General features: G+C 43.2%; 2 protein-coding genes and 1 long non-coding RNA gene across 17 annotated transcripts; all 3 read left to right on the plus strand.

Moving 5' to 3' along the window:
• On the plus strand, window positions 1-5,637 carry LOC112285627 (uncharacterized). 6 transcript variants are annotated; one of them, XM_024526616.3, is made up of 11 exons: window positions 1-362; window positions 1,048-1,122; window positions 1,368-1,519; window positions 2,584-2,811; window positions 2,954-3,195; window positions 3,438-3,529; window positions 3,755-3,797; window positions 4,142-4,198; window positions 4,446-4,542; window positions 4,832-4,929; window positions 5,230-5,637. In XM_024526616.3, the coding sequence occupies exons 3-11, from the start codon at window positions 1,396-1,398 to the stop codon at window positions 5,350-5,352; spliced, it is 1,104 nt and encodes a 367-aa protein (XP_024382384.1). In that variant the 5' UTR covers window positions 1-362; window positions 1,048-1,122; window positions 1,368-1,395; the 3' UTR covers window positions 5,353-5,637. The 6 variants fall into 6 exon arrangements, with proteins under 6 accessions (XP_024382384.1, XP_024382360.1, XP_024382378.1 ...); XM_024526592.3 differs by having other exon boundaries at window positions 1,383-1,519; XM_024526610.3 differs by having other exon boundaries at window positions 1-341.
• Window positions 5,638-5,937: 300 nt separating this feature from the next.
• LOC112285650 (cytidine deaminase 1) lies at window positions 5,938-9,005 on the plus strand. Of its 3 annotated transcripts, none has more exons than XM_090244230.1 (3): window positions 5,938-6,433; window positions 6,539-7,196; window positions 7,853-9,005. In XM_090244230.1, exons 2-3 carry the CDS (start codon window positions 6,859-6,861, stop codon window positions 8,544-8,546), a joined length of 1,032 nt encoding a protein of 343 aa, XP_090100356.1. In that variant the 5' UTR covers window positions 5,938-6,433; window positions 6,539-6,858; the 3' UTR covers window positions 8,547-9,005. The 3 variants fall into 3 exon arrangements, with proteins under 3 accessions (XP_090100356.1, XP_073385061.1, XP_073385051.1); XM_073528960.2 differs by having other exon boundaries at window positions 6,852-7,196; XM_073528950.2 differs by lacking the exon at window positions 5,938-6,433 and having other exon boundaries at window positions 6,440-6,710; window positions 6,852-7,196.
• Window positions 9,006-9,039: 34 nt separating this feature from the next.
• LOC149989825 (uncharacterized) lies at window positions 9,040-11,388 on the plus strand. Of its 8 annotated transcripts, none has more exons than XR_016498218.1 (4): window positions 9,040-9,454; window positions 9,920-10,156; window positions 10,365-10,471; window positions 11,058-11,388. It is a non-coding gene; the product is annotated as an uncharacterized LOC149989825 (long non-coding RNA). The 8 variants fall into 8 exon arrangements; XR_016498232.1 differs by having other exon boundaries at window positions 9,923-10,156; XR_016498243.1 differs by having other exon boundaries at window positions 9,057-9,454; window positions 9,815-10,156.

Genomic DNA, 11,388 nt, shown 5'->3' on the forward strand with positions numbered 1-11,388 from the left:
TCGGTTTCTGGCCGGGCCTTGTTGCGAATCGGTTGCAGCATCGCGATTTTGGCTTCCGCAATCACACCCTTCGCGTCGCAAATCCAGCTGCCCCTGCTTTTCCATCGCCATCCGGACGTCCTTCGACGATTCCTTGCGGTTCTTCTTTCATGTTTGTGGCGGCGGCGGTGGTGGTTGCAGTGCCAACCGTGGTGCCATCACTACAGCATAAGTAGTCTCGGAGTGAGCCAAAGCCAGCTTCCAGGGGCGGAAGTGGCCAGCGCGAGAGCCGATTCTTGCGTCGGTCGAGAAATTTCGCGTGTGTGCATGGTGGCGATGGTCGCGCTCGCATGAGCCACATGGTGTGTAGGAATTTTTTCGAAGTATGTGGATTGCCAGCGAAGTAGAGCTGGAACTTTTTCATCGGAATTTTTGGCAAGTGTGTTTATGAGGTTGTCGAGACCTCTCGTCGTGGGTTGAGGTTTCAATGTGGATGGTGGTTTGTGGTGCGGATGCGGGGGAGGAGTGGAGTAGTTTGTGGCGTATTGTTGCGGTCGGGATTTTTTGTTTTTGACATTTCTCCTTCTTTGTGTTCGCGGCTGATGTTTGATTGTGGAGTTTTGAAGTTCATGCTAGGGTCGTTACAGTGTTCCTTATGGTTGTTGATGAGTGATGGTAGTGGGAGTAGCGAGGTGTTCGTGGGCGCAGCATTTTGAGTAAGAAGTGTGGCTCTTGGTTTTGTGTCGGAGCTTCTTGCCAATTAGGGAGTAGAACTCGAATTGGGCTTGAATCGGTGTTGTGTGGCTTCTATTGCGTTTTTGCCTGGGGTTTCCGCAAGAGCTTGATTAAGGCGTCATTGCGAATGTGGTTGTGCGGCATTCCTACTCAGTGTTTCGATTATCGCTATCTTCTCGATTCATAGTCTCTAGGATTATTTTAGTTATTGTCGAAGTTTCTTTTTTAGCATTTTGCTTTTGTGCAGAGGTTTCAGTCGCAGATTAGGTTATTTTTCTCGTGAATGCTGCGCTTGTTCTTCTATTAACGATACTAGCATTCGGCCTTTCTCAGCGTGGTTTTTGATTTCGAGGCAATCCTTTATTCAACACCCTTGTGCATTTTCGTGCGCAGGCTTCAGTGCCTGAGGTAATTCCGATGACTTGTCTTGTTTCTTTACGCGCTCATTTCTTCTGTTAATTAGCTCTTTTACGAACTCCTGCAATTTCTCTAAGGTGCTATGGTGTCCTTGAGCATGCTGTTTGTCAGTTATACCTAGTGAGAAATGTTTTCTACTTTGTAGTGATTTTGAATATAGGTCTTACAAATTGAAGTGAGCTTTTAGATGTCTAATCCATATTGCCAGCACTTTTGGTGGTTTACCGATCTATCAGTAAATGTTGTCGCAGGATCTAAAAAGTAATGGCGCCTCGGGGGCGTGGAAGAGGAGAATTTAAAGCTAAGCAAGAGAAAGTTAAGTCGCTGGAGATTAGAGAACCAACGTACGACTCGGACAGCTACGAAAACCATGTGATAGATCTTCGAGGTTTGTGGCAATCCCTTCACTTGTGCTCAAATCTCTGGCCTTCAATGTATGCTTCCATCTGGTTGAGACTTTCTGTTCTGTGGTTTGGCTTTCCTAATTTTGTTTGTTGGAACACTCCTGGCTACTACGTGTTTCGAACTTGCTTCTTGATTTAATTTTAACAGATAATTCTCTCTCGAGCTACGGTAGTGTAGGTTTATGGAACTTCTTGCCAAAGAAAAATAAGAACAGAACTCTTTGACTGCGGCGGATTTGAAATTTCAAGATTTATATTTTCATCGCACTGTCTGCTGACTCTCGTAAATGGGATAGAAAGTTGTCGTGGAATATCTGCGCCCTCGCGTTTTCAGATCTTACTCATCTCTCAGATTGTCACTGTTTGTCAGTCACTGCAAATCTTTTCCCTTTAGCTCACGCAAATCCTTCAATCTGTCTGCGTAAGGTTTGATTACCGTTAATAATATAGACAGCTCGTCCAAATCTCGAACCTTCCAACAAAGGACTTGGCATGTTATGGCGCTGTACATTAAATGACGTTCGGCTAAACCTGAGGGTGGTGAATTACTGAGGCGCTTTACGTAGATATCTCTTAGATATTTGCGCGTCACTAGCCTGAGGATTGGGTCAATCATCTGACAGGTGACAGAAGATTAATGGCTTGAAGGATTGAGTAATCTGATTTTCTGCTCTTGATGGAGCGCCTCCAGCACTTACGATTTCTCGAATCAAAATTACTGTATTGAAGAAACTGTGCATGCAAGCCTGATATGGAGATCAATCACAATCTCTGAAGGTACTGGCTATTTTTGCTACGCAGTGGAAGTTTTATCTTCGAACTGGCGGCTCTAAACTTTCACAGTACTAGGTATGAACCCATCGATTATGATAATTAGGGGTCATCCGAAATAAGCATATCGAATGCCTTCAAGCCTACGTTGTGGCGTTTTGAGTTCAAGATATTTACTAACATATGAGTTCAACACTTACACGCTACAAATTGGAAGTATGGCAGATTTGATGATTAAGATGAGGAATCTTGTGTCTGAACTGTTTTTGCTGCACAGGTGATGAGTATCAGAGCACGAGGCAAAAGGAATCAGACGCAGGGAGTAGTGATTTTGAGGATCGTTCATCTGTTAAAGAAGAGGCCCAGTCACAAAGTGAGGGCTCTTCCAAAGAATATCCGGAGTTTCAAAATGAAAGCTCATCGAAAGGAGACGCTCAATCAGAAAACGAGGGATCAATAGGGAATAGTGTCGGCCCAGAAGTGGATGTAGGAGGAAGTGATTCAGGTATTCCTCTCAAGTAGGCTGTTAGCTGAGACTCTTTTGTTATTCCTTTTTTGGATTACTTCACAATTACCGCACTTGGTTTAAAACTTGTACATAAACAAGAAGTCTACCTCCCTCACAAACTGTCTTCGACGATGTTCAGTGACGGTGACAAACCATAATGAAGAAACCGAGAGCGAAGAAACTCACAGCGTAGAGTTTCTAGGGGGTGCTATCTTAAACGCTCTTGCCCCACAAGATCCTCAAATCTCTGATGTAGGGTTTGGAGCTGACGGCGGTGCTGACGAAGGGACTTCTATGGCTGTAACAGAGGCCTCTCCACGGTTTAAGCACGGGCAGCTTGTGTGGGCAAAGTTTGCGAGGTTTCCTTGGTGGCCTGCTGAGGTCTGAGTCTCTACACTACCTTTCTTTATTTTTTCTCTTTGACGAAGTGAAATGAATGGAACTAGCGTTTGGAAAGGTACCCCTAAAATGCGAGATAGCAAGTTATAGACGATAAGATTTTCTTTTTATTGTGCCTAAAATTTGTGATGCGGGCCTCTTGCTATCATGCACGGAATTTTGTTTGAAGGTTGCTTCATCGATCCATGTCATTGTATTTATATAGCTGTGATTGGAGGGAACAGATCATCAACGAGAGGGCCTTTCAACCAGGTACTGGCGGTAACAGGCGAAGCAATACAGATGTTTTAGTGCGCTTCTTCGGAACTTACGATTAGTATGTGCTCTAACCCTTATGTAAAACATTTTTGTCCCTGCAACTCGGTAAAAATTCGATCGTTGGCTTTTCAAACAGACAAAAATGCGTACCTTTCAGTTATTATATTTAGAAGCCTATTACAATGTGGAAGAAAACCTTCTATACATGCATCAACTAAATTCTTCTGATGCAAGTAGTTTTTAGTTATTCTTTTACTTACAGCGAGTTTGTTGTTGGGTGCAGTGGTTGGGTGGATCCAGAAGTGGGTTTATCAGAATTTGATGTGGTATGTATACCAAGTATTTTTTCAGTATTCTTCCTTTCTTTGGCTTTGTTGTAAGTTATTCCTGCTGTTTCTAGTGTCCTGTCATCAAGGCCTCTGATTGTCAGGGGATCTGTTGCTATGACGAATCAGCAATTTTCAGTTCTCACTTTTGAGGCTCTTCTTTGCTAGTAAAGTTCTTACAGATGCGAGTATCATCGTTGAACCCTTTACATAGTTCTTTTGACATCGTTGCAGTATTTTGACTTGGTTCATTGCATGAGATGGTCTTTTTGTGGGCTTGTGTTAATACAACACAATTGATGAAAACTGCACTAACATCTTGAAGAGTATTTTGTTATTTCCAGAAGATGCAAGAAAGGAGTAGAATTAAGAAGAAGGCATTTCAGAAGGGTATTGAAGAGGTCAGTGTTTGGCTGTTTGTATTTCACTTTGCTCCAAACTCAGCCTATGATGTTTTGACACTGAGTATTTACGCTAACCTCAGATACTCATTCATCTCATGCAACTTGTCAGCCCTTTCACTTAAGGCAGGACACGGAATTCTTGGGTATAGCATCGAAATTAGAGGTTTGGCTTCGGACATCTGGTTTACTGTACTCAAGAAGCTCTTGAGATATAGAATTGAAGTAGTCATTCGATTGTGTGCAGGCACTTGAGTATCGTAGAAGTGGAAAGCTCCCAGACTCCTTCACGGTTTCTACAGAACAAGAGGAGCCTAAAACACCCAAGAAACCACATAGCAATGGTGCACATGCACAAGATCTGAATTGTTTTGAGCCCTTTTTCTTTCTTTGTTTGAATGTCCTTGGATTTGTTTATTTTAATGATAAAAAAATCGTCATGACATAATGTCAATTTTCGCTCCAGCAATATTAAAGTCTGCCTAACTTTGTTTTTGTGCCTGCATCAAGAAGCAAGATGTACTTAAAATCAGTATTAGATGTACTCATTGATGTCAAACATCTTGGCTTTGTATAATGAAGTTAAAATCAACAATCTATGGCTAAATTAACTCATGTGGATTCCTTGTGCAGGTGTTAGAGCAAATGGTATGGGTCAGCAAACCCCTGAAGATGAGGGGACAGAGCAAAGACGAGCTGCGCGTAAACGGAAGCCTAAGGTTCTTTACGAGGTACAATTTCCTGTCATTTTATTTATTTTTGATTATACATAGTCTTTCTGTAGCAAATCAACATGTCCCTGTGTTGTACACGTGTACTGATTGTATATCTCCTGTACATCCACGCTGTATGATGGCGAGGTAGATGTGGTACACCCCGAGAAACCTTCGTAGCGCAGCATCTGATCCCTTGTTGCATTTCCTTATCATGGTACGGCATCTGCCACAAGCCTGTAAACAATGAGGTGCTTGTGTGGTGGACCATCTATTTGGATAGTACTCATAGAAGGGATTTCTGCTTTCGCGATGCAGGAGGAGGAGAGAGTACAACGAAAACCAGAACGAAGGTTGAGAAGGTTACGTATAATGCGACAGCTTGGGTTGGCTGCTCCTACAGGATCTCCCTTTATTTTGGACACAAGAATGCTAGTTTAGGAAATTGAGACAATTCTTTTTTAGCAAAGCGTCTCAATTTTTGAACTTGATGAGACATTGAAATCTGGTAGAAAGTTAGTCAGCTGCATGTAGTTTTAATCATTTCCATTTTACATTAAGTAATCGACGAGCAGTACGTATGTCTTTGACACCATTGCTAACTTAGTCTCCCTGCATCTGCTGTATAACATGCTGAGCAGGGTGCACGCTCTAAGCAACCCTGCATCAATTCTTGGCTGAAGTAAAGTCAATCGCCCGCCCAGGGAACACAATTTTTTGCTACGACATTCATATACCTCCTCGTGCATTCTTTGTCTTATAGTTTCTTAGGAAAACTTATTTGCCCCGCGTTGAGCTTTAGTATGTAGCTTCTTGTGGACTTGAATGAGTGCTGTAATTCTCAACTTTGGTTCTCTTGCCACTCACGTGACGTCGGCCGGTGGTTGGGAATAGTATTGTATTTTCACGCCCGACAGTGGAATGCTTTGCAGAATACGTCTAGGTTTGGCATACTACATTAAACACGGCTACTGCAGAAATACGTGCAGTATTTATGCGGTTCCAACTGGCCGCTTCTTCTCTGTCTCCTCCGAATTGTTTCTTTCGAAGTGCCCTTATATTTGATGTGATCTGTCTGCTTCTACAGCAACTCTTCTAACGTGCAATTTTAGCATCTATAAGTCTACGTCAGATTCTATTAAGAAGTATTTCTCATTTGTGGTTTCTGCCATATTACACCTGCAATTATCCTGGAAAAATTCCTTGATAATTTCGTTATGATTTTAGTTCATAGCTGAAGCGCCTTAAGGCCTCTTAAGCGCCTTTTTCCGGTACTTTCCTCTCAGTGCTTGCGACCAGGATTCATAGCTCCTGCACTCACCCACATTCCTTTGCAGTCAAAGTTCACTACCCTGTTTTTAAAGCTAGCCGAGGGTATTAAAGTAAATCAAAATGATATGGATTTTAGGTCCAATTACGATGGTGTAACAATGTAATCACAGTCTCGAATCTTTTGGATCTGAGTGCATCAGTCACAATGCGAATATGATGACCACGAGTTTATAGCATTGTAAGGTTTCAGGTGAATCTGCGAATTCTCTCTAGGACTCTGATTGCAGTTGTTACGCTGGTCGAAGGTGACCTGAAATCATGTGAGCATGTGCTTATACGTTCTTTCTTGCACCAGAGCTGACATTCGTGGCATTGGTAACGTAGAAAAGCAGTGCACCCCTTCACAATCAACCTGCGAACTGCGTTGATTGATCGTTGCTATGATGGGAAAGTCTCAGGAATGATGAGACGCCCCATGATTTAGCAGAGACGTGAGCAATTTGTAGCTTGGAAGACTGTATCATTCGGTGACGAAATCTACACTTCTGTCTGATAGACCTATATACACATAATTTGTGGGTTGAGATCGAAACAGGGTATTAGTGCTGTGTTCAGAGTCGGCCAATCTGGTGAAGAGGGTAAATAGCTTCCGGTTGAATCGTTTTCAGGAATATTATGCGACCGCGGTGTGGCACAATGCCGGAATTCGTTATAGATTCCGTGAAGGCTGCGAAGCTGCAGCATGCGTCAGGGTTAGGAGTGGAGCAGTTCCTTGCGAGTCTCGTAAAGCCGACGGCGGCGTTGGCTCGCCCACCTATTTCGAAATTTCACGTTGGGGCCGTGGGGCTAGGGATCAGTGGGCGCATCTTTAGAGGTGTGAATTTGGAATTTCCAGGGCTTCCTTTGAACTGCACCGTGCACGCCGAGCAGTTCCTCGTCGCCAATGCGCTGCAACATGGCGAGAAGCGGATTGTGTTTCTCGCGGTGTCCGCTGCCCCGTGCGGTCATTGCAGGTTCGTGTCCAACTTCCTTACCGATATGCATCATCTCTTGAATGTATTTCTGGATTTCGAATGTGGTTAATTGTGTATTCTGAATATTCTCTCAAACCTTCTAGGCATGTACGGCATTGCCATAGTGCTGTGCGGATTTTCGCCAACATAATGCCCCCAAACTGAATACGACAGAGATTTTTCTCACACACGTCGATCATTGGGAGGATTGAGAAAGAGAGCGAGAGAATGAGAGAGATAGACTTAGATACTAATACTGCCACCAACACCACCACCACCAATATATATCAAAACAAGATCCTATGTGCCCTGTATTTGATGTAGCTCGAGTGAATTCGCAGAAATCACCAAGATTATGGCCTGACTGGTTGTTTCTGTTTCATCAAGTATCTTTTGATGATTACTGAGAGTTGGCCTGGCATTATTTCAAACTTGCGCATTGTCTGTTTTTCTCCTCTAATATACTTCTTGTTGGTTGTAACCATAAACATCTGCACCTCTAAGTAGGATTAGTGGCAGTGTTCTGCGTAGATTTGCAAGTTTTTTGGTTCCCATAGAATCGTTTTAAAGTTATAATGTCCTTATTGTCATAGCTTCAAGGATCCCTGTGTTGACTAAAATTGTGAGATTGTACGCGTTGCATTTGGATGCTGCAGACAATTTCTTCAGGAGTTGAGAGATGCAGGCAATATCAGGGTGTTGGTAACAGACGGAAAAGACGCCCAAGTGCGCCCACTTTCCTATTTCCTCCCGCATAGATTTGGTCCAGATGATTTATTGTCCAAAGACTTTCCCCTTCTCCTTGAGTCAAGGGCCAATGGCCTCGTTGCCCCAGGTACTCCAGCGATTTCAACTGGAGAGGAATACTCAAACCTTGAAGTCGACCTTCACCCCAACTTATGTGAAGAGGATGTAGCAGACAAGGAGGGGCTCACAGAGTCCACGAAGTCCAACTTGTTGAAGGAGCCAAGCCTGAACTCCTGGTTGCGTAACAGCAAGCGCTCTCTACTAGAACTCAAAACTGCGGCGTTTGTAGCTGCCAATGCATCGTACGCGCCCTACAGCAGGTGTCCCTCTGGGGTAGCTATCTATACAAAGAAAGGCGAAATCTATCGTGGTTCTTACATGGAATCTGCGGCTTACAACCCAGGCCTTCCTGCTCTACAAGCTGCAATTGTAGCATTTATTTGTGGAGGGGGTTCCAACTACGGCGAAATTGAGGCTGCTGTTCTTGTGGAGACAGTAGATGCCCCTGTGCGACATGCGGCTACAGTCCGTCTTGCTTTGGAAAGCTTAGCCCCACAGGCATCCTTTCATTTTTATGAAGCTCATGTACAGAGAAAACAGTAGTGTTCGATCAAAGAATCAAATTTACATAAGACTCCGATTGATTTAGGGTTTCGATTATTCTTTTTTAAATATGTAGCGCACAAAGAATGTTAGGCAGGCTGCTTATCAGCTTCTGCCATGGCAGATGCGATATTCTGACGAATTCTTGGCAGGGGCGTCGTCGGCTACAAGAATTTGTGAGGTACATACCTGAAATAAATCAGTACTCTTCGGAACTGGAAGTCGTAGCTCTCCACTTTGCCTTTTTAGTCACTTAGCATTTTGTGGATCACGCTTCACTTGCTCTTCGAATTCTTTTGATTCTGTAACATCTTTCAACATGCTGAAGATTTTTTCTTCAAGTTGAAATTTACAATACAAGCTCGGTAGCTTTCCTATTGCTGTACTGTGCTTACTTGACAAGCAATAAAAAGCCATCCCCCAGTACATGCCCAATCACAGGCTTTAATTTTAAGCAAAGTTTCGTGCTCCATACTACTTGCACGCAGCTCACATTCCAACTCAGCGCATAGTTGTGCTTTGAAATTCTTTTTGTGGAAGGTAGATGAACTGCCTCGTTGCATGACAAGGTTGGAGATGTGTGAAGCAACCGTTTGTTCACGGCATAGTTCGCCCTAGAATGAACCTGTCGCTCTTTGTGACACAGTGCAGGAACATAATGTTGTGGAAAACGACACCAAGAACACTCTTTTTTTTTTTTTTTTTTTTTTTTTAGTTTTTTAGTTTTTTTACGCCGTTCAGGATTGTGAGTTGATTATGTATATTGCAACGACTCTGCTTTGATGGGCGCGCGCCACTCGTCTATGCAAAATTTGAGCATCACCAGATTCGTCACAGCAGGTGGTTCTCCCTCTCCTGCCCAAGGACGCCAGAGTATAATTGTAGGCCAGTCACGTTGTCATTGCTACGTAAGCATGCTACTCTTCCACCTCACGGTCTTCACCTCCCCAACTCCTGTGGTTGCTGCAAACATTCATCATCTTTCCTGTAAATTCTATGTTCGTCGAATCTCCCATGTATCAAGCGAGTGGTCTTTGCTGTTTTACTCAATTGCACGCAATCAGACAAGAAGTAGAAGTATTTTCGTATTGAAGTTTAGATTCTGTAGCCTGAATATAATTTCCAGGTAACTTTAGATGATTCCGTCCCGACTTGCTTTAAGTTTGTTCTCAGTTCCTACGACCGTAATGATTTTGAGAAAATAATCATGATCATTGGTTCTTCTAGATCAATGGATTTATGTTAATCTTGAACCGGATTTGGTTCAGGTTGGATTAGGTCAAGGGTGAACTGTCAGAGGAGTTGATGGTATGCGAAAAGGGAGGAGAGAAGGAAACTTGCGATTGAGGACTCGCTGTGGTTTTTTTTTCTAGCAGGTTGCTGTGACCTTTGGGACACCTCTTACAGTCATAGGAGACAGAATCTCGGAGATTTACTGTTGCAGAGGGAAAGTGTGAGAGGGTCATAAGTGGGGCGATGGCGATGACGATGGCGGTGGTGGGGCGGAGATTACAGAAGCTAGTGAGAAGCATGTCGATACAAAGTGTTGCAAACACCGCATGCTCAGCCCCGTCCTCTGTGATGTGATCATAGCTGAGAAGCGCACGTTAGTAAGATCATCCAAAGGCTCCCTTGCTTCTCTCTCCGCTCCCGAGCTCGGATCGATTGCAATTCGAGTTTTGACTAGAATGCTGTCTTTCTATTGCAGCCTATTAATTCGATTAAGATTGATTGAAACTCATCGAGACTAGAATTGGAATTATTAATTGCAGTTTGAAACTTGAATAATAATTCGGGGAAAGTTGCATGTTTATGCAGGAGCACTAGGTTTCATCAAGCTATCTCGAGAGCATGTCGACGAGGTATTCATGGGAAATGTTTTTAGTTAAGGTGTAGGTCAACCTTCGGCTCGCTAAGCCGCTTTGGTAAGTTGCTTAATCTCCCTCTCTTGAATTCCCAATCTTTTCATGTGCAGGAAACAAATGGATATTCTCTTGAAACTATTGAGAAGCAAATGCGCTATCTTCCTCATTTGCTTTGCCGAAGATATTAGATTGCAGAGACAAAGTGCCTATGGATTAAATCAATCAATGTAGATTGCGAGTTGGTACTACCTGACATGGCACTGGAACAGTATAATTTGTTTCCAGAAGGGTGCACAGTTACCTGAAACTGTTAGTAGTACTGTGCATGAAGTATGCGCCTCTGGCATGAAGGGGACAAAGCAAAGCACCCCCCTTTTGTGTGAGATAGATTGGAGTTTCGTTGGTTTAACTTTGTCTCGAGAAATCAAGATTCTGAAACACCAAACTTCTATTTAGACAGCAACGAGATAGAACAGTTTTGCTTTTGCTTGAATGATCAGAGCTTGCACTTCCTACTTGTAAGAATAGTTACAGACCAGTTTGCTTGAATGTATGAACTCTTCTATGATGACAAGTTTGCCTTGAGAAATAGCTGAGCCTCTTCTATAATGAAGCTAACAAGTTCTCTATTGTGATAAATTTGCAGCGGTTATGTTTGGAGCACAAAGCATAATGTTAGGATTCAATCAGGTGGTTGTTGCTGGTGGCATGGAAAATATGTCCAATGCACCCTTCATTCTGCAACGGAATCTCTCTGTTCAGAAGATGGGTCATGTCCAGCTAAAAGATGTAATGGTTCATGCTGGCCTTCGGGATCCATGTAAAGGCCGATGTGTTGGCAGCTGCGGTGAACTTTTCTTAGACAAGTTCTGTATTTCTCACGAGGCATAGGTATTTTATAACCATTAATTCTTTACCTGTTTCATATATTCTTGGACCTACGTCGAATGAATGGGAGCTTTAAAGTATTCGCCTCA

The sequence above is a fragment of the Physcomitrium patens genome, chromosome 1 (assembly GCF_059467195.1).
Source record: "Physcomitrium patens ecotype Gransden chromosome 1, ASM5946719v1, whole genome shotgun sequence".
NCBI lineage: Eukaryota > Viridiplantae > Streptophyta > Bryopsida > Funariales > Funariaceae > Physcomitrium > Physcomitrium patens.

Coding starts and splice junctions, on each gene's coding strand:
- LOC112285650 (XM_090244230.1), top strand. CDS start 6,859: ATGCGACCGCGGTGTGGCACAATGCCGGAATTCGTTATAGATTCCGTG. Junction 7,197..7,852: donor GCCCCGTGCGGTCATTGCAG/GTTCGTGTCCAA, acceptor TGGATGCTGCAG/ACAATTTCTTCAGGAGTTGA.
- LOC112285627 (XM_024526601.3), top strand. CDS start 1,396: ATGGCGCCTCGGGGGCGTGGAAGAGGAGAATTTAAAGCTAAGCAAGAG. Junction 4,199..4,445: donor TTCAGAAGGGTATTGAAGAG/GTCAGTGTTTGG, acceptor GATTGTGTGCAG/GCACTTGAGTATCGTAGAAG. Junction 4,543..4,831: donor CAAGAAACCACATAGCAATG/GTGCACATGCAC, acceptor TTCCTTGTGCAG/GTGTTAGAGCAAATGGTATG.